This window comes from Filicampus tigris, chromosome 6 (genome assembly GCF_054856515.1).
Source record: "Filicampus tigris isolate MCC_2025a chromosome 6, RoL_Ftig_1.0, whole genome shotgun sequence".
Taxonomy (NCBI): Eukaryota; Metazoa; Chordata; class Actinopteri; order Syngnathiformes; family Syngnathidae; genus Filicampus; species Filicampus tigris.
In genome coordinates this window covers 28,334,030-28,359,778 of record NC_141222.1, presented here as the reverse complement: position 1 = coordinate 28,359,778, position 25,749 = coordinate 28,334,030, and the positions used below count along the sequence as shown (strand labels likewise).

The window sequence follows — 25,749 nt, the reverse complement described above, 5'->3', positions numbered from 1 at the left end:
AAACAGCAAAATCCACCCGTTTTAGCCATCTCTGGGGGCGGCCATTTTGTCACTTCTGTCAACTGAAAACGACATCACAACTGCTCAGGTAACGACCAATCGCGGCTCAGCTTTAGAAAACAGGCGCGCCGTGATTGCTCGTTACCTGAGCCCTGGGTAGTTGTGATGTCACTTTCAGTCGACAGAAGTGACAAAATATTCAGTAAATTCGCCAGTAAATATTCAGCTCTGCTTGTGAATTGTTGAAGGAGCCTTTGTGGACCAGCACAGGGGCACAGATGGGATTTTGCAACTGGGGGATGGGGACTACACGCACACACACACACACATTTATATCATACACACATACAGGAAGTCCTCAAATTACGACGCCCGCGCCCCCTCCTCCATTTTGTCCCCAGCACCAAAGTGACTACGTTTACATGCAGTCAATATTCGGGTTAAGGTCAAAATTCCAATTTGTGAAACAATCTGAATAACTCCTTGACACGATCGAGCGGACAGAGTTGCTCCGACGTTTGAATAAGCCACCGTGTACGGCGACGCACCGCGTCGTGACTCAAACGGACGTCATTTCCGCGTGTTACTTTCGACCGTCAGTAAAACACTCCATATTCATGTCACTCGCCACATGAACGGTTTCCTCCTCGCGCCAAATGTGTACTTTTGTGCTGCGTCTCCACCTCTGCTTGCGTATTGGCGACGGCTTTCGCGCCAAACGACGCATTTCCGCACACAAGCGCTTCCTGTACTACAAAGACCAGCATTCCTTGCGGTTGAGCACGCGCAGGGTGTCCCGATCGTGGCCGGCACTATCTTTGCCTTTTTCGCCCTCCTCTCATCCTTCTCCATCCACTTCTCAGCAGTAATGCTAAGTACAGCATCCTATGCTTTTTATTTGAATGTATTTTCGTTTTTTATAGAAAGTATTTTGACGTCAATTTCGACATTAACGGTAAAATCCGGCATACGCGGAAATTCGTGTTGCATCGCCAGTATAGGAACGGAACTCGTTTGTAAAATGAGGATTTCCTGCACATATATGGATGTGTATGCATGTATATATATCTATATATATCTATATATATATTTATATATATATATATATATATATATATATATATATATATATATATATATATATATATATATATACACACACACACATTTACAGTATACATACACAAATTATACAAGGGTTAATGTCTTCGTTGGAGAGACAGATTTAAAGGATAAAATGTCAATTCTGAGGATACTGAAGACCTTTTTACACTGACCTGTGTCCTAAAGTATCCAGTGTGGCCAAAAGACAAGCAAGCACACTTCCAGATGTTACATTGTCACCATTTTTATTAGTTTTTTTGAGAGAGAGATATAAAAAAACAAACAAGTGGAGCAAATCTCGAGCTGGACATTCACATCTGCGCCTGCAGGTAATGTTCGTAATTTGCTCGCAACACAAACTCAAAGTACGGTTTGGATTGGAGAGCGCTCAGCTCGTCCAGCTCCAGCAGCTCCTTGACCTCCGGCAGGTACGTCTGCAGCCGAACACCTGCGGCATCAGCAGACGCATTACAAGCCGTCACCGCGGGACAGTACAGGCGGCGCGGACAACGCTTTTCCAGCGAAAACGATTCAACAATCGATTGCCGGAAGTTGGCGGAGACAAAACACGCAAACGGCACGCGAGACTTTGAAATGCTATCATTTGGTTTGGCTATGAAAACCAGAAAAATGCAACTGAAAAGATCATTTGGATATACTGCATTACATTTTGTATTTCGTGATTAAGTTTCCGGCCCGGGGGGGTCTCTGAGGTGGTGGTGCTACCCGTGGCCGTGGACTGTCATCCCTCTCTTCCCATATGGTTTCTCTGTGCCCTGCCATCATGTCTCTTTTCAAGGTTAGATGTGTGTGCTTTTGTGTGTGTGTGGGGGTGTGTGTGTGTGTGTGAGAGTGAGTGAGTGAGTGAGTGCAGGTGTGCTTGTGTATGTCTCTTTGTGTATACTGCGGGTTGTCTTTTCATGCTGTATTTTGAGGTTTTTAATGTGCAGCACTTTGAGTTGCATCCTGTGTGTGAAAAGTGCTATATAAATAAAATTTGATTTGATTATAATATGATGTCATAATCTTTTTTAAATATATATATATATACTCGAGTAAATAAAGATTCGGAATCATTTAGTCAATGTTTATTATATTTATAGATGGTTTTGATGAAAGTTTTTAGTGGTCAATTCAAAAAATATATACATATACTTATGAAAACGGTAAGTAAGTGGTTTTTTTTTGGACAAATGACTGCTTTAATTATTTATTTAACATATATTTGTATGCATAACCATTTTGAAATGAATCAAAATATGAATCTGATGTCAATATTTTGAATTATATTTTGTCCACCTATTTTTTTAAACGTCAAAATTGTTTTTTTTAAATACCTATTTCATGTGTATTTTCTTCTAGTTTTCTTTTAAAAGGGTAAACAGTTTTCTCTATTTGATCTATATTTGTGCTTTTCTGTTAAATCTTTTTGAAAACATAACTTATTGGACATATTTACATTTTAATTGTATTTTATATTGACTTGTTTATCTTAAAAAATGTTTAGTGTATAGTAATTTATTATTAGTATTATAATTATATAATATTTGGATGGAATTATTCAGCAAGATATTTTTGTAAAAGATGACTTATTTGTACATTTTCGAAATAAAATTGTATGCACATTCAACATATTCATGTTTCATAAGACACGATATGATACAGCAACGTTTTGTTTGGACAGCGTGTCCAATAGAACGACAATAGCATGATTGCATGAAAATTCTCCATGCATGGCAATATGTCCCACCTTGAACGTTTTACACAAAAAACAAGGTCTTGCGCGTGCTAGAAAAAAAAAAGCCGTGCGCAGCAAAATTGGGACTCACCTTCCTGAGCCAGCATGGCGAGGATCTTGACAAAGACGCTGTCCTTGGCGGCCTGCAGCGGGTCGTCGTTGCCGTCGACAGACGACCAACTGGAGGTGGGACAGAAAGGAGGTCGGTCAACGCCGGCCAGTCACTCAACACTCTTCATTTCACGTTGAGCGCTTGAACAATGCCAACTAGTCGGGCTTGAATTCAGAGTCAAGGCCACCGAGGCATTTTCTGTCATATAAAATCAATACAAAACTTTCTCTCAAAAGAAAAAAAAAAAAAATTCATTGATTTCAGCTCCCATCATTTTGCATATTTCGGTTGGGATATGGGAGCAAAAAAAAGACAACAATTCAAAGATTAATCGTACTTTGGCTGCCACCTGGTGAATGTTTGCAATAGGGGCGGAGCCATGTACACAGGCCCACCCAGATTGACAGACTACCCACCCAGTGAGATTCATGAAAAAATATATACATTTTAACATTTTTAAAACTTATTCAATTTATTTTTTTTTAAATTTGCCTTTCGTTGTGTTTTGATTTTATTGAATATTAAGCATGGCATAATTGTGGTTGTCTAAGGAAGATCTGAACTTCATATTATCCAGTTTGCCATTTCATTTGAATATACGATGTCGGCAAAGGGGGATTGTGCTCAGCGAAAGAAATATTCAGGCCCACCCATTAGCCACGTTCTGGCTGCGCCACTGATTTGCATTCATAAGTTATGGCTAGTTTGGGGATTTGGCAGTTTGACTGCATATTTCGACATGAAAAAAAAAAAAAAAAACCCATTAAAAAAAGTGGTTTTATTCTTAGACGTTTTAAATATATTTCACTTACTTGTAAATTTGATGAATATATTGAGTATGGTCTTCTTTGTTTCTATTTATTTTGAATTGGACAAGTATACAATAGCTTACTGTTGCTGGTCCTTCCCTTTGGAATGACGTTCCATTGGATGTTCGGCAAGGCCCCTCTCTGTCCATTTTGAAAACACGTTTCTTTTCTTTGGCTTTTGATTCGACCTGAGACTGACACTTTTCGGCCGTTTTCCGCTGTCTATTGCATCTGGTGTTTTGTGTTCATTTATTGCTCTCACTTGTTGCATTATGGCTATTTTGTTGGTGTAATGTAAAGTGCTTTGCTACAACTGTGGCTGTTGTGAAATGCGCCATAGAAATAAAGCTGTATTGTGTTGTACTGTAAGTGTGTTTATTTCGCACGATTTATTCCTATGTACATTTATTTCATTTTTAGGGTTTTTAAAATGTAAAAGAATAGTACGTTGCCATTTTTGTACACTATTTGGAATTTTTTTGACATTAACAAATATAAAGTATTGCGGAAAAAACATTTTTTATGAATTTGAAATGATACTTTTGTGGAAATTTTTTTTTTCAAAGTATCAATTTTGAGAAACATTTACAAATGTAAATGAAAAGATTACTTTTAATCTACATTTCTTATGCTTGTGTGTATATCTTTCGTTGTACTTTTGACCAATATGCAAATAAAACTCTCACTCTCACTCACTCGTCTCTCCTGAGAACTTTTCCCAAGATTTGGCACTTGAGCGAGTGGATGTTGACGTCGTCGTCTTGCTGAAAAAAAGCAAGGCACACGCAAATTGCGAATGCTGTCAAAGGTGTCCTGGGGAGCGGCGGCCGCGCGCGACAGTGACAGGAAGTGACCTCATTGATGTACTGGAGGAGATCCAAAGCCTTTTTGAAGTCGTACTCATTGGCCCTCCGGTTGTCGTCGCAGATGTAAAGCTGCGCACAAGAACACAGGTTGACTTTCGGCTCCCCGTCGGGCCGAATGAAAACGTCCCCGAATAAACATGCAAAAAGATTTTGGAATGAGTCACGCAAGTTCAGTCATGAAATGCCAGCCAGCCATTCGCCCTTGAGTGACAGCCATTTTGGAGGATTTTGACCCATCTGTGAAGGCCCACAGAATATTGTGTTTGTTGGCTATACAGACATGGGACCTATCAAAAGACTCTTCTTTCATCGGAAAAAAAAAAAAAAGTTTGTTTTCTTCTTGAGTCATCTGCAGTAGAACATAGGCAAGTTTCACTGAAAATGGGAAAAACACTGAGAAATCGAGGCTTTACATAACTAGTCAGATAAGTGTGCAATCGCCTAGTGCAATGAATTGCGTAAAAATGTTCCTTCCACACATTGGGGCTCTTGAGTGGCGTGTTTTGTGTCCGCGGTCAACTGAGGGTGTCTGACCTGGACCAGCTGGTGAGCGCCGAGTAGCGGCATGGTATCGGGGTTCTGCTGCTTGACCTCCAGAAGCTGCCTGGGCAACGTCTCCTGGTGCAGCAGGAAGCGCTCCTGCTCCACAATTTCTGAGGAGAAACAGAAGATGCCCTTCAAATAGACAGTATTACTTTGCTTTGTGTGTGTGTGTCTTTGGAGTGGATTTTCTTTCGTTACAGCCGGGCCATTCAATGTATTGGACAGCATAATTTATTTTGTTGAAAAAAAAATTTTTGTGGAAAGATTTTTTTGTGGTGATCATCTTTGGAGATTTTTGTTTTTTGTCATACATTTGTTTGATTAAAAACAAGTGTTTTTTGTGAAAAAAAAAAAAAGTAAGCCGAGGAGGTAAAACATTTGTGTGGGAAGGTTTTTTTGTGGGAAAAAAATTGTTAAAAAAACAAACATATTTTTGTGAGAAAAGAAATGGGAAAAATATTTGTCAGGGAAAAAACGTAGAATAATCAAAATGGAAATATTTCTTGTAGGGGGAGGTGGGGGGGTGAATACATGTTTGCGCCATGTGACAACACACTCAGCAGGGATGCTGAGGAGGATTTTAGAGATGTTTTTCTGCTTTGCTACTCAAAGTGAGCGCTGGTCAACCAAACAGAGGACACAAATATGCCGCCGTTCTTGGCTGAGGACGAATATCCCGTGCGCGAAAAGGCGGAACAAATCTTGGCTTTCCTTTGCAGGCCACGTGGCCTGCGGGACGGCATCTGGCGTGGCCTTGGAGACCGACGCCTGAGGTTTTACCGTCGACTTGTTTGCCCAGCTCGTCCTCCGGAAGGTCGGACGCCAGCGCCGCTAGTTTGCCGAGAGCCAGCAGCGTCTTCTTCTTGGCGAAGTACCGCGTCTCCACGTTGGCCTGCTTGAACAGCGTCCCGTGGGCCTGCGCGCCAACCGGCAAGGGAATTTGTTTGGAGGAGGACGGAGATCACGGAGGGAAGCAAGCAAGCAAGCGAAGGAAGGACGCACCGTGTGGTAGTGGTGAACGTGGATGTCGTGCAGCCAGCTTAGGTGTTGGTGCGCTTGCAGGAATCCGGCCAGCTGCTGGTGCTGAGCGGCCGGCTGCGACAGAAGTTTTCCTCGCTTGCCTTTCTCCATGTACCAGCGGAACAGGAAGTCGGCAAAGTTCTGCCAGCCGGGGGGAGACGCGCGCTTGCCTTCATAAACATTCTCATCACATATTATTCTCGAACGTGGACAATTTGGAGACTAAAAGCAGGTCCGCCGTAGAAAAATCCCTCTCTAGTGCCCAGGGACTCGAGAATGAGTCAATGACTCTCAGCAGTACTTTGTATACTGTAAAATGAATACAAAGAAAGCAATTGATTTCATGCCATTTTGTTCCTCAGCTTCTTTTCTGTATAGGCACATTGCAACATGGCATTTACAGTATTTGCTTTTCTAGTGACCAGGGTGCTTGACTATTTTTCAAGATGTACTGGGATATAGTGGGGGCACCATTTAAAGGGGGAAGTCAACCCAAACATATTTGTTCCCAGCAGGCCCGCTAGTTGAAGCAAGGCTTTCTGATAAAAATTGCGTTTGTGGAATGAGAGTGAATCCACTTGTTTTTAGCCATCTCCGGGGGCGGCCATTTTGTCACTTCTGTCGACTGAAAATGACATCGCAACTGCTCACCACGACCAATCGCGGCTCAGCTTTAGAGAACAGGTGAGCCGCGATTGGTCGTTACCTGAGCCCTGGGTAGTTGTGATGTCATTTTCAGTCAACAGAAATGACAAAATGGCCGCCCCGCCTAAACACTTGCATCGGGAGCCCTGGCGGGAACGCCGTGCGCTGCACACATTCCGTCTGCACGGAGGGGAGAAGAAAAGGAAGGAGACGAAGAAGGAGGAGCGCTGGCGTTTGACCGCAGGAAATTTGAAATCCAAATGTCGCACCAGCTTCATTCGTGCACATGGGCGAGGGAGAGCTTTGCTTGGTACAAGACGACGACTGGCAAAACAATGGAAGTAAGTACGCGCAGTTGGGTAACTACTGGTGGCGCGTTTGAAGCGTGGCAACAGTGGGTTGGAATAGTAAATTAGCCAGCTAATGATCTTTAAATAAATTAATTAATAAATAAATAACTCGGCCGTTAGCAGCCTCTGTTTTTTCATTTCTTTTTTTTTTTTTTTTATTGGTGGGTGGGGGCGGACCTAAGGACGGAACCGCTTTAAAAGGGTGGAGTCGGAGGGGTTGATGATTTTTCTGACTAAGGACGGAGGGACGAGGCCGGAAGGGTACCAACAAAGAGGGCATGATGGGTCTACCTGGTCCGCAAACTTGCTCATGTAGTGCTGCAAGCGGCTCTGGTTGTCAGTCAGCTCGCACATTTGGACCAGGATGTCAAAGTCGCAGTACTTCTCAGCCAGCGCCGCCACCCACTGGTACTGACCCAGCTCCACTGAAGCAACACACAAGTCACACCGGCCGTCAACAAGTCTTCTGCGACGGCTGGACGAAGGCCGGGCCCGATAACATCACATGACATTATTGATTTTAGGGCCCGACCGAGATGGACTTTTCTGGGCGTGGTTGATGCCAATATTTGGCAGAGAAAAAGATAGATTCATTAAAAAAAAAAAAAACCCAAAAAAACCACATATGCATGCAAGTATTTTGTCGTGCCCCCTAATGCAGGGGTCCCCAACCACCGAGCTGTGGACGCAAATATTTTTGATGGTTGTTTAGCTATTTTTTTTACTTTAAAATTGTCCAAACCCTTGAAATTTCAGCCTCTCAGCAGTAAATATTCACCAATTTCTGTTGTCCTCCAAGAAAGCAGATTCATGTTTTGTGTCGAATCAAAATAAAACATTTGGTTGTTTTTTTTTTAAATGAATGAATAAACGTTTGTTTTAATTGTGACTTCAATATGACTGAAAGTTTCGGTGATTACTACTTTGCCCATGATCGCCCAGCCCCGGTGTTCAGCGCGTGGGTTAATTCACTCACGTAGTGGCGCCAGTAGCTCGGATCGCCGCTGACTGTACTCCATTTCCAGGCTGTTGTAGCGCTCTTGTCCCTGCTGCTGATGCTGCTTCAGGGAGTTGAGCTGGGCAACATAGCCGCCCAGGTAGAAGTCCAACAGCGCCACCAGCTGCTCGCACAGCGCGCTACGCAGCTCCGAGTCGGCGTGGGGGTACATGGAGCGCAGGATGAGCTGGTGCTGCCGGGAGATGACCGTGCGGACGCCTCCCGCGCCGCCCAGCGCTGCGGGAGGACGACCGCCAGGAGCAGGGTGAGGAACAGGAGGCATATCAATCCACGCATTGTTTCTTCTTTCCATTTTCAATTGGGAACCAAAAATCAAACATTGAACAAGTGACTCATTATTTCATTAGTTTTTTCCCCCCCAATATAAAAAACTAAACAAAACCAAAAAAATGTTTGCAATTGCCTATAGATACTCCAAGCTGTCAGCTAAGCCTTGAAAAGTGACACTGGTAGTAACCTGCCGGGATTGACTCATTACAACATACAACAAAAAATAATGAGCCAAGCATCAACTCCACGCATAGAACATAAACGACTGTATTCGGCAGAGGAATTGTTGCAATCTTCTCATGAGGCTCATCAATAGTATGAGCTGGCATACTAGCCACATACTGTCACACGCTAGGACAAACTGACAAGAATCAAACAAATATGTGCACAAACACTCTGAAGTGATGAAAGCCACCTTTTGGCATTCACACACACAATAATGAATGTTGGAAAAGTACACCACCAACTATTATTAGATGCATGGCGAAACTGTTCAGTTTTTCAGCTGCAGAGGCAAATGCAAACAAAAAAATACTACCCGTGAATTTAACACCAACACCAACATTTCACGAGACGAAATGGTTCCAAATAATACTTTTGCAAATGCATAGAGGCAAATACTTTTGCTAACTCACTAAAGCCATACAGTGGATTTGCTGGGGAAGACGATGTTTTGGGCAACTTGCAGTGGCCCTGGAACAGCTTAAGGCCAGTTCAATTCAAGACTTTGTCTTTTTTTTCCCCCTTTCATTTGAAAATAAATTTGAGATCAACTTCTTTACCTTCTCAATGTTTTCTGCCGTCCCAAGTTGACGTGCATCTTCTCTTAACTCATTCACTGCCAGACATTTTCAGACTCTTTTACCCTAACCTTTGCAAAAAAAAATGGAAAAAAATAGAAATAGGTTCCTGGGATTGAATGGCTGGACTGTGAAAAGACAAATCAATTTGTCAATGGCAGTGAATGAGTTAAGATTTTTAGAAATAAAGTGTTGCATATTTATCTGTTTCCTACCATGTTAAATCATTGCTGATAATTCTTGTGAGAAACCATGAAGATTCTCAGTGTCTTGACAAACATAAATATATCATTAATTACTTACCGGTAGTTAGTTTTAATTTTGGTTAGTTTTTGATTCGTTTTGATTGACACTTGAAAATGGAAAGAAGGAATGACGTACTGCTTCATGTTATTCGGGAGGCGCTTGGCCCAAGCGGCGAGACTCACCCGTCCACGGGATGTATTCAGCGTCTGTGTTGCCATGTTCAGACGCTCTGTACATGGACGCTTTGCTCTCTCTGTACTGACCCGCAGCGTGAAGCATTTCCTGCAACAAAAAAAAAAGACACAAGCACACAAACATGCACATTACACTCATCTGGTTTAGATGAATTTAAGATACGACTGCACAATATATGGAAAAAAATATCCATATGGCGATAATGGCCCATGCAATATGCATGTGGCTTCGTGTGCTTGCGCACGCATGCTCGCAACGCTCAGAGCGAGTCAGAATCTGGTAATTATACAAATGAAATATATTTAATGTCCACATCGAGCACACGTTTTTCTTTTTAATTGCACACCTGGCTAGCCCATAGGTGTTCATTAAGTAGCACGCTATAAGCTGTATTATATTATTGTATTTTCTTGAGGTGCTCCAAAATAAAGCTCGCTTGTGGATAATTCAAGCTCATAGGTTTGATAGTTGATTGAAATATCCATTGAGAAAATCAAAGGAAAATTCCTAAATAGTAGAAAAGTTCACAAAACAAATGTTGGACTCCCCGCCGAGAAAGAAAAAAAAAAAAAAGAAAAAAAAAGAAAAAAAGAATAAGAATTGAGAATAGTTAGGAATTGGAATCGAATCGAGGAACCGGAATCGGAATCACCCAAATTCAAATGATGCCCAACCCTAGCCCCCACAAGATTTAACCCATTAAAGCCTGGTACGCACAAGCGTGTTTCTACCACTGAGGCCGGGAGCGCTGTTGCGTATTTCTCCGTCGAAAGCCGGGTGAGCGTATACTTCATGTTCTTTTTTAAATCCAATTCTCAATCTCTTAGCCAATGAAATGCATCACAATATGCATGCGATGGTGTCGTGAGTCGTCGGAGGATATCCACAATTTTTTCGAGGAGTTATCGCGGCACAGTCGGTCGCGGGAGCTCTGATATAACTCACGGCAGTGATATAGACGACACGCTTGCAACGCTTTAGTCGGACTCGCTGACAGACGGCCGTTTAAAATTAGAGTTGGATCGGCCGACAGACGGGTCCTCATTTTTTTTTTAGGAATCAGGAATCGAAAATTAGCACCGATGCTCTAAAATCTGAACGGTTCCGGGAGAACCGAAAAGATGGTCCCGGTTCCACTCGATTCCCGATTATCGATGCCCAACCCTACAGAGCAGCCACCAAGCGTGACCTAAACAACCAAGGAAATCTTTTGTAATCTGACCATTTCCCCAAGTGTCTGGGAGCCAGCCATTGTCTATTCCGCCCAATCGGCGCTCACCTTGATGATGCCGTTGACGGTCAGAACCACCTCGGCCCATTGCACCGAGTCCACCGGGTTCTCGCTCATGCTCCTCTCCTCCTCCTCCAAAAGACAATCAAAGATGGTGGAGATCTGCGAAACCTGTGACACACACATAGTTAAAAAAAAAAAAAAAGGTTATCACCCGTCCCACACTCTTTCAACACGTTTAAACTCAAGACAATGTTCAAAGTATTCCGCAGAAACTGTTCTAGTATAACCTCACTGTGAGGTAATGAAAATAAAGTCTTGCTCATACAGTTCTTCAATTCACTCAGTACCAGGCATTTTCAGACCCTCTTTTACCCTAATGTTAAAAAAAAATAGAAAAAAAATATATAAATAAATTCCTGGGATTGAATGGCCGCAGTGTGAAAAGACAAATATGTCTTGGGGATTGTATGACTAGAGTGGTACAAGACGGCAATCTTGCTTCAAGTTGTAAACTGCTGCAAACACCAACACTGTACATTTAAACACCCAAATGTTCAAGCGAACCACATCATTTTGTCGACCAAAACTCTAAACGCTGAAATGCAACGCGAAAAACCATAAACAGGCTAACGGAAATTAGCATAGACGTTGCTGTGGTCATAAAACTTCACATGGGGCAGCGATGCATACAAACAGAACATAGAACAGAACAATCACAGGAATATATTCTCTCTGCTCTGTGGGAACAACTACTACTGAAACGGACAATTGTATTTTAGAAGGGCGACCGGCTTCTTCTTGCTCGTACTACGCATCTCTGCATCTCTCCAGACAATTCCGTGCTTCTCGATAGAAATAGACCGATATGTTTTTTTCAGGGCCGATTATTAGTGTAGTCAGGGAGGCCGATAACCGATACTTGGAGCCGATATTCATTTTCAGTAAAAAGGAAACTATTGGCATCAAAAAATAAAATAAATTAAAACACTTAACTTTGTTGAAATGCCTTTACGCATGTTTGTTGAACTTTTTTTCAGATTTGCATAATTTTGATCTTTTTCATTATTGTACATTTTTGACAATATGCATCTTTGATGTAAAATTCTAACAAAGTTAAGGGAGCTCCCAGGGTCATCAGCAAAATATCTAAAATTAAAAAAAAATATTTGGTAACAAAATATCTAAAATTAAAAAAATAAAATAAATTAGTAACAAAATAATAACCAAAATGCTTTTAACAAAAAATGAAACATACCTGAAACAAAATTTCACCTCTTTAAAAGTAACTAATTCTAGCAAAAATGTACTTTGTTTACGTCTTTGGCAATTCATTTAATGCATGAGCCTAAAATGTATTTATTCATTTCGATATTTGCCGGAAGAAGGTTGTAGGAACAGTCGTCTGGGAGTTGTGGTGCTTTCAATGCGTGACGCACATCAGCGACGTTCTCAAGCAGCAGCCAATAAAAACCACCAGAAGACATCGTGAACAGCTAGCGCGTTTGACTTTCTGGGCTGGAATGGCTCCCTTGCTTTTGTCTTAACTCAGCCCAAAATGCAATGCGAGCAAAGAAGCGCTTTCCTCTTTTGCGAGATATAAGAAATAGTACACTGTACAACTGGGCGATATCCTTTTCAACAGGAAGTCAAGCCACAAATCCACTTTAGAAGCTGGCAACTTGTCAAACAGGGCATCCTAGCTTTATCAGGGTTGTGATGTAAACTAACTTTAGAAGCAGTGTCATGTACTGCACTTATTGAATTTCAAAGTCTGTGGACTGTTATAAAGTACCCGTATTTGATTTGTGGTTGTTTTAAAAATAACACTTTTGTTGATTCTTTACTATCCAACACTTAGTGTTTTTTTTAATATATCTTGCACACAAGTAATAGACAAAAATGAAAACAGAGAAGAAAAATAACACAAACGAAGCCTATTTGAAAAAAGCAAAACCTATAATAACTAAGAAAATCGCCCTGAAAACCAATTCAAACCAACTCAATTCAAGTCAAGAAGCGAATAAAAATGAGCTAGACTGAAACTTCCGAAACTCGAACTAACCCTGCTCCTGTCTCACCTCCCGGAAGAAGACGTCAGCCCCGGTGAGGCTGGGTGGCACGCCGATGTCATTCCTGTGCAGTGCCGCGGCGATGGCCCGGTTGACCAGCTCGCTGTGCTTGGTGTGCTGGCTCTTCAACACCATGGCTGCCTGCAGCTTCTCGGCGTGCTCGCACAGCAGCAGCCGCGTGGCCATGGGGGACGAGCGCACCCACACGCAGCCAAGACGCTCCAGGAGACCCACCTGATGGGGAAAGACACACAAGCTAGTCAAGAATAAAGCCGAACAACCGTGTCAAGGTTCAAATTCAAGACCAAGTGTACCCCCTTCGCGCCGAGCTCTTGCCAGTGTTTGTTCAGTGCTATAGAGACAAAATTAACAGCGGTTCCGCGGGGAAGGAACCATTCGAGATCCGAGTTAAAAACTATGTCGTGAACTAGGTCGAAAGCCAATCAAAACGAGATTGATTTAAAAAAAAACTAGTGCTGTCAAGCGATTCCGTTTTTTTAACAAATTAATCGCAAAACTTTCCATAATTGATAGCGATTCATCGTATTTTTCAACCGATATTTACTTGAGTAAAATCTTGGAATTAACTCGGGAGCGCATAACCGCGTTTTTACCACTAGAGCCAGGAGCGCTGTTGCGTCATTTGTTGTTGCGCACCCCGTCCAGGGTTAAGTGCGCAGCTTAAGTGAAGGAAATTGCTCTCGGTCCCCCACATACGGAACAAAATGATGAGTAAATGTACAATGTTTATTAGAACAAAAAGAGTCCAGAGGCAAAAAGGTACACTCGGGCCCAAGCGGCACTCTCAGTGTGAAAGGGGTCCAGAAGACCCGAAGTGGTCTTTGTGTACCTGCAGCAGGAAGTCCATGAAGCAGCTGTGGGCCTTCATCTTGTCTTCCAGCTGATGGAGGATGATGAGGGACGTCAATGGGAACCCAACGCTCTCTGGAAGAAGGAAAAAAAAAAAAAGAAAAAATCTGATATATTTAGACGGAATACAGTGGCACCTTGACTTGACTTTCATTTGCTCCAAGACCAAGCTTGTGCCTCAGTTTACGCTTCCAGTCTTCCCCCGCTGTTCACGAGGGGCTCTGCTCCGAATAGCAAAAACCCTGAAGTATCGTACCTGATGTCCCGCCAAAAGGGTAACAATGGCTAGTCTGAATGAAGCTTATGCCCTCACATGAACAGAGTGGGCACCAAAGCAGTATTTTTTAGATTTGCCCGCAGATCAGGGTTGGACTAAATGTGGGTGGAGCTACAGGTTTGACAGAAGTGGTCAAATCGGTCATTTGGATCAAGTCCATTCTGGGTCGCAATCATTTTTCATTTGTGTGTTTGACCGTTTGTCGCATCCAATCAACGGCTAAAAGTGCATCGGCGACAGTTGCTCTACTTGCCCACATGCCAGTGCTTTACAGTACCTAAATGGTTTCACTTCACTCAAGGAATGGAGTTTATGACGCTTGCTCAAAACTCCAATTTTATTTCGGCTTGCTACATAGAGAAGGGAACAAAAGAAACGACCAGGCGACAGCTTATAACTAGGGATGTTCCGGTCAGGCTTTATGACACTGATACCGATCATGCGTGAGTGAGATCTTTGTGAGTGAGATTTTTTTTTTTTTTACACAGTTTTTACAGTGGCTCTGTTTGGCTGTGTGTGATACACCGCAGTCAGCGTACGGAGGGACCTTCGAGCTCTGGCTCTGTTTGGCTGTGTGACGTAGTATGCCCGACGGTGGCTGTCTGCCGCGAAGCGGAATGGCAAAAAAAGTTGACTTGTTTTACACGCGACGAATGGAGCGAATGGACAGATTTTCGATGCTTCACTCCGCGTCCCTAACCCTACACTGACTCCAATTGAAACGAGCGGCCAGAAATGCTCCCACCGCAGTTGGTGTGAACGTAGCAGCCGCGCCTCCGCAGCGAGCAGAGAAGGAGGGACGCAACACGGCCGTAGGCTGCGACGCATGAGCTGCGGGTGATCGGATGTTTTGATCGGCAATAAAAGGCTTTCATCGAATATTCCAAACACGTCATTCTTCACGAAAATCGACCGATCATGATCTGTGCCCCGATCGATCTTATAAGTGGAAAAACTTAAGTTGGTGGATGCAGATGTCACGGTATCGCGTTTCCTGATCCTCACCGTCAGGCACAGACTCAGCCCAGCGGGGGTCTGAGGCCGGGTAATCGTCCAGCAGGTCCAGGTTGATCTGGGTCACCATGGCGTCCAGCTCGCCACCCTCCAGCGCGTCGTCGCCAGTCGGGAAGAGCTCGTCGGTAAGCGCCTGGGCGTCCAGGAGGTCATTGCTGAGGAGGAAGAGGGACAATAAGATATAGTTGGATTAGAGAGGTCCGAAACATTACCTTGTGAAAATTCACTCGACCCTTGGGTAGGTAAAACTAGATTAAACGGTATATATTTTTTGTTCAACAAAAAAAAAAAAATGTTGAATCATGTTATATTTTGTGGGGCAAAATGTAATCATTGGCTTTTTGCACATTGGGGGCTTCACATGAGCGCGGACTTTGTGTTTGTACCATCTTCATCAATGTTGACATGAGTGTGCAATAGCGATACAGTATTAGGTATAATACAAATCGAATGAAGCAGCGCCTGGCAAACAAGCTGCCGTTTTTGTTTGACTTCCTGAAAAGTTGTCATTTTGACAGTACGAGGATTCCATCCGACAGTGACGATTAATGTCACATAAGTGTGGCTGAATTTTATAAGTCTTAAAAACTTCTATTTGAAAAAAAAAAAAAAAAAAAAAAGAAGAAGATACATTTGCTATTCAGAGCCAACAGTATACTGCATTCAAGAAAATAGTAAAAATATATGTCATTTATTGTTGCTGGTTACCGGCAGAACTGCAAGAATGCTGCCTTCAGGAGTTTGGGTTTGTCCTCTGGAGCAACTGGCTCAGCTCGGCTGGACTGCTCCATCATGGACACCTTCAATGGGAACACCAGGACTCATTTTAACATCAACAATGTTTCCCAACCATCAAAGCAAATATTTTACATGCGAAAAATCTCGCGGAACACCACCCATCAAAGACGGCACGTCTATACTGCAGTACTTTGACTTTCGCGCAAGCCAACTAACGGGTTTCCCAGTTCTGAGTTGTCACTCGGTCGATTTTTTTGCTTTGTGGTGCGAGCCAAAGTTGGAGTTACGAGCGAGCTTCAGATTCGCGACCGCTCGAGTGAAGTGGGGAAAACAAACAAACAAACAAACAAACAAGTACTACTGTCGCAGATGACCTTGTAGCCAAATATTGAATAGGACAAATATTGAAAAAAACACACACAGAACCCGACTGACACCAGACTCCTTATGTCACTTACTAGGCTACGTCTGCTTGAGGCTCGCCAGATTATTAAAGGTACTTTGATCATATTTATTTCAGGGATTATGGATGAAAGCAGAGAGCAGTGGCTTGTGAGAGTGGAGAGGGAGGGGCCGGGGACTGATTGGCAGGAGGGAGGGGGTGAGCGAGACAGGCTGTGTAAGAGCACGGAGTAGCTTGTTGCTTTTATGAAGCAACAAAAGTTTGCATGTTCTACGAAAAAAAAAAATTAAAACATCGCACGTCCTACGATGTGACTGTCGCGCATCGCGATGGCCAAATTTTACATAATCGCAATTAATCATTTTTTTCAACTACAATTTTTTACGAAGCTTGGAACCCTTACTTGAGTAAAATCTTGGAATTCATGTGGAGAAAAAATAAAAATATTATTTCGATTCGAAGACTGTTCTAATAGCTTTCTTTGATCCTAGAATACAAATTATTTTCCTGTAAAATACAACAGTTGAACGATACACTAAAGACGTACAACTAATGTGGTATTTGAATTGGGCTTTGTGAAGTGTGCAAATTATTTTGGATTTTTCCAAAGAGCCGTCAAGTGACTTTTTTAAAGTAAAACTACGTCAAAGTCCGTCTTTGCGACAGTGACTCTCATCTAAGTTTGGCTGCACAGTGAGCAGAGGTCAGCTGCTACAGGAAGTCAATAAAACGGAGTTAACTGAGTTCATTTTTTTTCGCGTGTTATGAAATTTCAATTAATCTCCATAGTTAATGCTTTCATTTTGACAGTGGTTGGGAATCGCTGATTCAGACATACAGTAGCATGCAGGCGACACGGGGTTCGTTTTTTTGGCGACTTACTTCTGGTGCCGCCGCCAGAGACGAGCAAAGCGAGTCCTCCACAGTCTCTGGCAGGATGGAGGCGCTCTCCCGGGCCACCACGGCTACCAGACCGCTGTTCCGGGAGAAGAAGACAGGCAGGTTGGCACAGCAGCCGCCGCCGCACACACCGTCACCTACGGAAGGCACGCACACTGAAATCGCCTACAAAAAAACATCAGGCCAAGTCCGCAGTCTCGTCGAGGGACCCACCAGAAGAGTTGAAGGGGATCCTCTCGTCAGGGAGGCCCGCCCTGCCGCTTCCCGTGGAGCAGGCGAAGACCAGCTCCTCGTTGTAGAGGAAGGCGGTGGCGCCGGGAGAAGGCGGCAACAGCAGACGCGTGGCTTGCAGCTCAGACTCGCTCTGAGAAAAACAGCAGAGCTCAAAATTTGCGGTCCGTTTATCGCCTACCGCCTACAGCCGGGGGGGGGGGGTTACCCTACCGCCGTCCGTCCATCTGCCTTTTTGTCTGGTCAGAAAAAATAGTAACCGCCTTTAGGCCAGTCTGCCTATGACTGACTACCAACTTCGGCAAACTGCCACTCGCGCATTTTTCTTCTGTACTATGTACAGACTACAGGGGTGTTTTTTTTCATACTTTAGATGTATAGAAGTGTGTTTATACATGGACACTGCGTATATTTACATAGGTTTGTTTCCGAATGTTTGCTGCTAATGTTATACATTACGGCTACATTATGCCGCCGTCTCTGTGTGACCTATATCATTGCTGCTGCTGTAATACTGAGAATTTTCCTATTGTGGGATCAATAACGGCCTTCTTAGTCTGCTTCCTTGTCACCCTGAGGGACTTGAATATGGACTTTCAGAAGCTACGTTAAGATGTTTGGAGTTATTTGTTTCGAATTGTCATACATTAAGAATACTGATTGTGAATGGCTTAAAATGTCATTGAATTTGCCCTGCTGTTCGTTTTTGTTTAAATGTTGTAAGGGTTCATGTTTTCTGTTTCCCCCCCCCCCCTCTCTACTGGTCTTTCTACTGACTTTTTGCACAAAGAAAAATGTTTCATCTCCCATTGAGAGTATGTGTATTGTATTGTCTGACTCATGGTTATTTAAAAAAAAAAAATAAGATAGGGAAAACGTTACTTTCTCTCGCCTGTTTCTTCACTCAAATCTGTCCCCCAAGCAATAACTCAATCGAACAATACTATTGCTACAGAAACCTCACCGCGCCCGGACTAAATGCATCTCCTTTTAGCGCCTTTAACTCATTCACTGCCAGACATTTTTAGACCCTCTTTTCCCCTAAGTTTTGGAAAAAAAAATGAAAAACAATATAAATAAGTACCTGGGATTGAATGGCCGGACTGTGAAAAGACAAATTCGTCAGTGGCAGTGAATGAGTTAAGGACCTTTTTTTTAAAGACCTTTTTGGACCTTTATGTACCTTTGGGGACCTTGCGCCTCGCCGCCTTTAAAGGAGATGCATTTAGTCCGGCCCTCTCAGTCTCTTAACATGGGGAAAATGTCACTTCCCCTCACCTGTTCCCTCACTCAAATCTATCCCCCAAAACAACAACAACTCAATCTAACAATATTATTGTTAGGGAAACCTTGCTGCAGTCATTGAAGCCTCACCGTGAAAATAGACGATTACTGTACATAAATAAATATGGGCTTCCAGTTATGCTTAGTCCGACTATTTTTTTATGTTTCCCGTTTGTTGCCTACAAAATGGACATCCGTCATAGGCAGATAGACGGACCGGTCCGTCAGATAGGCGCAATGTCACAATGTCGCAATGTTATCCCAAGAGTGGAGTGGATTTAAGTCTGTATCTGACTGGTCAAATTCAAATAAAAGCATTCAATTCGACAAGGAACATTGCATTACTTTGCGATATGCATAGGCCAATATCGCGATGTCGATATTTTTTCGATATATTGTGCAGCCCTCCTCGGGATGGGTGAGTATCAACACCAGGCATTGATACTGGCCGTGTCAGAAAGAAAGTAGGTTTTTGGTCATCGAGTTAAACAAAACCTTATATACGGTATGGCAGGAGTACAAAAGACATCGGTACTCGGTAGAGCTGGACGATATTTCGAATATTTTATCGTGTCACCTTTTCCGCCATCGTCATTTGTCATCTGCACTAGACTGCATGTAATTAGGACATCAAATACAGCTTAATTTGGTGTTCAAGAAGCTTACACTTATCAAAGTTATCCCGCATCGCTGCCAGTATGAACAACAATACAGGGAAGAGAATCATAATACACAGTCACTGTACATAGAAAACCTACAGTGCAAAATTAAACCCAAGAGTCAATGAAAATGAATAAATAACTATGGAGTGTGAATGCAAATAAATGCTACTGCATTGGGAAAAAAATGCACTAACAACAACAATTTCTAGTGAGACTCACCTGGAAGTGCGGGTTATAGTTGGTGACTTCCACGGTGAACTGGTTGGAGATGGCGGCGCCGAGGTCCTGCAGGGTGACCAGGCAGAAGTAGACCAGGCAGGGCGAGTCGGACGGGTGCCAGGCGGCGGCCAGGACGACCAGCCCGACCCTGGAAGCACAAGGCTCTGTTTGATGGTGACAAGGCGAGAAAGAGAAGACGACGAAAAGACCAAGAGCCAACTCACTGGCTGAGCTTCACGTCCACAAAGGTCACATTGACGCCATCACGTATCTCCTCGTAGTTGCCTTCTGAGCCCTGGTGGAAGTAACAAGGCGTGGGGTAAAGCACATAGCAAGGACCACCTTCACGTGAGCTCAATTCTAATTAGATGCTGCCCACGGGTGGCCAGTCTTCATGATGTAACTCTGAAGAGGAGACTGAAGGGCACGCCCTTCAATTCAGTTCTGCCACCTCTGCTGCCTACTCACCCAAATGGCATCGGCGATGCTCTCGCTCAGAGCTCGCTGGACGTCCCAGCTGACCGTCTGTTGCTCCGAGCTCTCGTCCACTTCCCATTTGCTGAGGCGTGAGTTGGTCAGTGCATATAGGCAGCTGGTGGCGGCCACCCACAGCACGCTGTGGAGCTGCAAAAGCACCCATCCAACCAGCAAATATCACATCTTCACATATCGCACCATTTGGAAAAAAAATCATAATAATAAAACATGATCCCCCCCCCCACAAAAAAAAAAAAAAACACATTAGCGATTATTATCAACTTCCCTGGCAGCAAATGACAATGGCCCTCATTCACTAATAAAGGCATAGAAAAGTTCATGTTTTCATGCTCGCGCGAGCCGATTCATCGGTTTGGCCCTAGTGCAGGGCATGTTTCCCTACTCTTCATATGATAATGAACACCTTGAATGATGAAAGCACTCACGGTGTCGTTGGCGGGCGGCGACAGGATGCCGAACAGGCTGGACACTCGGCGCCCGATGCCCGACAAAACGCCCTGGCCCTGTTGCAGCGCTCGGCACTGAAGCTTTCCGGAAAGGTCAGCCCCCACGCGCAACATGCGACTCTTAGCCGAGGACACCACGAAGCTGCCGCCCTGACAGGAAGAAAGAACACGGCGTGGGCAAACGTCAGCCATCACAACGCTGGCGTGAACTTCTGCACGTCTGAAGCTCATCGAAAGTTACCTGAAAGCGGGCAGAATGCAACTAGCATCAATAATAAACCATAAATGCACTAATGCCAGGAATGCTAGGTTGTCAAGTGTTTAAAATCGGGGCGGTATTTCATGTCATTATTATTACGTTATTTCATGTAATGATTGGTTAATTCAAATATTTAAAACTGAATAATAAAAACACTACGGTATTGATTTTTATATTCAATTGGTGATGAATTATAATTAACAATTACAAACATTTGAAAAGTGACTAACATGAAAATAATTCAAACTAAATGTATCATTTTTATTCATTGAGGAAACTGGTTAATCATTGTGAAGAATAAAATAAAAATGCATTTGTCTAACTATTCGGAATTAAAATGACTAATAAAATTACTAACAAAAAAAAACATTGATAAATATTTGATACTTAGAGGCAGATGTCGATTACGATAATCGGCAGAATAAAATTCCTGAACAGTTTATTCCGCCGACTCATTAAAAAACATATATAATGACAATATATTTGCTTTGTTGGTTCTTTAGCGCTTACAACGATAAAGATACAAATTACAGGCAAAATATTGGACTGTTTTTGTCCTTTAGTGTTTGCTTAAATTTACATCACATTTTGAGGCAGATTGTTTTTGGGGGGATTGTTTAAATGTCACTATCTTTGTATAAGGTTGTAATGTGGTAAAAAGAAAAGGGCAGATGTCGGATGATGAAATTGGTCGGCCAAGTGATAGGTCAGGCCCTATTATGTAGAAGGGTTCAAATAGTTTGATAGTTCATTATAGTGACTTTTTTTTCATTTGGACTTTTGTTTTCTAAATTCACTTAGTTTTCATTTGTTTTTAGAGCATGTTTATTAGGTTATTCAGTTTTCTTTTTTTCCAGACATACTACGTTTTATTTTATTTTTTATTTGTTTTAGTATTAATTTAGGTAGGGGGGCTTTTTTTTTTTTTTTTAAATAGTTTAGAAACGCTAACAGAAGTCCATTTAAAATCAGAAGCGGACCAGCCTATAGTTTGGTACTATTCTCCCCCCGGAAAAAAAAGGCCAATGACTGACAACGGAAGGGTACGCACACTGCAGACGGATGACGAATAACGGACGCTCAATTTTGAGTAAAATGCCCAGCTCTGGTCTTTTTTTTTTAAATACATGGAGGATTTGTCAAGTGATGATAAAACAAATAGTCGGTCGCAACGTATTGTGAAAACAACAATTCCCAAACGACTGTTAGACCGCTGTACACTAATGAATTGAAATAAATATATTTAAATGAACCCCGAAAGGTCATGTCTGACATTAAGTGACAAAGATAAAAATGAAGGACATTTCCACTACAATTATACGTACCGGCAGATTTATAAGTTTAAGATGTAGTTTCAGTTATTCATTTTTTTTATTTATGATTTTTTTAAAGAACATTTTCTTGACATTAACTACAGTATAATAACCTTGGTAAGAAGTGCAGTAAGCGCTAACAGATTTCAATTTTTATTGAACCCATCCTCTGTTTGATCTGTGTTCAAATGACTTTACTACGACTTGACTAAAATGACGGTAGTAAGCAGTTGTGGCTTACAGTGAGCGCCACCACAAAGGCGCACAAGTCTCCCAGGTCAAGGTCAGCCTCGGCGTAGTTGCCCTCCAGCGACAAGCTGGGCCACAAGCGAGCGGCGCCCTCGGCCGCCACGGCCAGCACGGACACGGCCTGCACGGGGGCCGTGTCCAGCGGGCCGGCCGACGTCACGGCCACGTGTTCGGCCGTGTAGTCGTACTGGCTGGTGGGCAGCTGGAGCTCCTTGCACACGCACAGCTGCAAAACAAAACTGCGTTACAGTGGAAGCCGCCAGGTCATTCAACGTTGAGTTCAAACATCACGTTTGACGTCACAACGCCTTGTGAGTAGGGGTGGGCGATACATATCATGGACATTATCGGCAACGTTGCTATCATATTATATATATTTAAAAAAAACAAAAAAAAACTGAAATGTAAACGTACCTTGGCCACGGCCGTCTGGCAGATCTTCCAGATGATGAGTCTGTCTCCGCAAACCAGCCAGGCCCAGCTGCTCTCGCTCACCTTCACCGAGATCCGCTCCTTGCCTGGAGGACACGGACGTCATTATGCAACGCACAGGTGGACATAAGTGACAAATATGAAAGTCATAAGGAAGTCTTCAAGTTTCAGGCCAGTACCTGTGGGAAGGGGAAAAAAATGATAAAAATCAAGCATATCAAGTGAAGTCCCCACAAAATGTCACCAAGTCAGCTACTTTCTTGGGTGGAGCAAGCCATAAAAGTTAAGTCCAACAATCTTGCTCATTCACAAGTACATTCATGAGCATTTTGCGCTCAGTGTGTTTATTTAGTAGTACTAGTTAGCTTTACTAACACATTCACGATTCACCTTTTGTTTTTTTTCAGTCCCAAAACTAGGGCCAAACCATATTGGAAAATAATCCAATTGCGATATTTTTCCTTAAAATTGCGATTTAATATGCCATTATTTTTTTCAAGCTCCTTTTCCAATGTCTTTTTGGACAAACAAGTATTGAATTAATCTTTATGACTACAATATCAGATCTACTATAGTGCATAAAACACTAGGGATGGGCCGATCCGATCCACTGGATGGGTATAGGGTCCAATCCGGGCCAAAATGACAGCATGGGTATCGGATTGTTTTTAGTAGAATCAGCCCAATCCGATCCATTAAACAGCCTAATCACAGATATTCTCATTAGGATTTTTACACTCACCATTACTGTTAGGACCAAAAGATTTGAATAATACCATGACATTTATTTCAAGCCATCTCACTAAGCCCTCAGTCTCTGCATGAAACATTTAAGTCTCTAGCAAAAACACGAGGAAAATATTGACATTTGTAAACGTTTTATGTACAAAGAACATTAGTACAAAATGTTAAATATTTTTTGAGGTTGAAAATTTATTTTTAGATGCACAATTTCACATAAACGCCTATTTATACTTGACAGCAAATAGTACTGTAATAACTTACTTGAATCATTTATAAAAATTTGAAAAAGGACTGCCTCCCTCAGAAAACTTCTTTAGTGTCCTTGCATTATTAGAGTAATAGCTTTTAATGTTTTTGATGGCATAATGGCATTCTGTGTCATGTTTGGTAAATGTTACTGTACAGTACATTGTGACTATTGCACTGAAGCTTGATTTCAAGAAAATCGCAAATCAGAATCGCAAAATCAGTCAGACAAATCGCAATACAATTTTTTTCCCTAAAATCCTTCAGCCCAAAGTCAAAGTCGGGTGGAGTCCTTGATAAGTTATAAGTCCTGAAACTGGCAACTTAAGGTGTGTCACGTCATGTGACTCAAATCCCATGCCTCACTCGCCCGACACACACGCCCACACAAAAACCACACCCTACCATTGAGTACGGTCAGCGCCTCCATCACTTTGACAGGAAGCGAAGAGCCGAACGTTTGCAGGTCATAGTTGAGGCCGTCGGAGGTGGCGTGGCTCTGCTCACGACTGGATGTTGGTCTGTCCTCAACACACACAGGTTGACTTTTTAAGAATCTAACAAAGGATGGTTTACACAAAAATGCAAATGTGCCAAACAACAAATATGGGGAACTTTCCGTTTTCATTTATTATAGCGGCGCCATATGGACAAAAGCGGTAGCATTTTTCCTGAAGTCGACCACAAAAACGGAACGACCAATACTTACAGAGAGCTTGTCTGCTCTGAGCTGACCACAGTGGGTCAGTGACGTCTGCACGTACTGGGTCAAACTCGCCGGCGCGGCCAGTGGGCGTTCCCACCTCACAAACATATCGAATTTTCTGCATCTTTTTCGAGGTCTTTTCATTGCTTTTTCACCAAAGTAATCATTGGAATCTTATTATTTGCACTTGTACTCCTTCAAGCAGACGTCAACGCAAACATATTTTTTTCGAGAATATGTTTTATGTAAGCCCACTAGTTGAAACAGGTCTTTCTGATAAATATTGCGTTTGTGGAATAAGTGTTAATCCACTCGTTTTTTTAGCCATCTCAGGGGGAGGCCATTTTGTCTTTTGTCGACTGAAAATGACATCACAACTGCTCACAATGACCAATCACGGCTCAGATTCAGAGAACAGGTCAGCTGCGATTGGTCATTGTAAGCAGTTGTGATGTCATTTTCAGTCGACAGAAGACAAAATGGCCAACCCCAGTGATGGCTAAAAACAAGTGCATTTTGCTACTTAACTTATATTGCACAAACGCAAAATTAATCAGAATGCTGTGTTTCAACTAGTGGGCCTGCTGGGAACATATTCTTGAAAAAAAAATATGCTTGGGTTGACTTTCGCTTTAAATATCATTAACTTATCACTCACCTCGGGCACTGTACCAGCAGCTTTTAAGACAGCTGTTATTCGACCCCTGCTTAAGCGGCCAAACCTTGATGCAGAGAACCTCAGTAATTATTTCTATCTACGCTCTGACTTGTCAGTGGGGTAGCAGTAAAGTTTGTTATTGTACATCAATATATCTCTGCATGCTAACCTCCCCGGTGCGAGTCAGAAGCCTCCAATACTTTGTCGATTCAAATATGATTTTAAAAAACACGTGTATATTAATAATGTAAATTTTCCCAAAACACTAGAGTGCAGCAAGAGGTCGTTACCTCGCCGACAGAGGTGTCCTTCGCGGGGTGAGCAGCCGGCTGCTGGACGTTCTCCTGGCCGGAGTTCTGTTCTGCTGCCGGCGGACCGAACTCGGGCCGGAACGTGGGGAAAACATCGGTGCCGTGAGGCTCGGTTATCCAAAGAAGAACGTAATTATTCGCTAAACAAACTTAATAGCTCCTTTGGCTTTCCCCGCCGTCAGCTCTGGCCACCGAACAGCGCGCGTAAGTCGCTTGGAAATTACGTCATCAACATGCCACGGACTAATGTTGCATTCGAGGAACGTGGGA

The 25,749-nt window shown here is 42.8% G+C and overlaps 1 protein-coding gene across 1 annotated transcript; it reads right to left on the bottom strand.

The window, feature by feature from the left end:
• Nucleotides 1-1,332: 1,332 nt before the first annotated feature.
• On the bottom strand, nucleotides 1,333-25,749 carry nup133 (nucleoporin 133). Its single transcript, XM_086034517.1, has 25 exons — nucleotides 25,459-25,749; nucleotides 24,210-24,325; nucleotides 22,797-22,900; nucleotides 22,375-22,608; nucleotides 20,541-20,711; nucleotides 20,086-20,241; nucleotides 19,842-19,912; nucleotides 19,618-19,765; nucleotides 17,435-17,585; nucleotides 17,204-17,358; nucleotides 15,889-15,980; nucleotides 15,172-15,335; nucleotides 13,870-13,964; nucleotides 13,029-13,253; nucleotides 10,996-11,118; nucleotides 9,704-9,803; nucleotides 8,164-8,421; nucleotides 7,479-7,612; nucleotides 6,175-6,333; nucleotides 5,953-6,088; nucleotides 5,164-5,282; nucleotides 4,618-4,698; nucleotides 4,460-4,527; nucleotides 2,934-3,022; nucleotides 1,333-1,552 (listed from the first exon to the last, which is right to left on the bottom strand). The coding sequence occupies exons 1-25, from the start codon at nucleotides 25,572-25,574 to the stop codon at nucleotides 1,416-1,418; spliced, it is 3,402 nt and encodes a 1,133-aa protein (XP_085890643.1). The 5' UTR covers nucleotides 25,575-25,749; the 3' UTR covers nucleotides 1,333-1,415.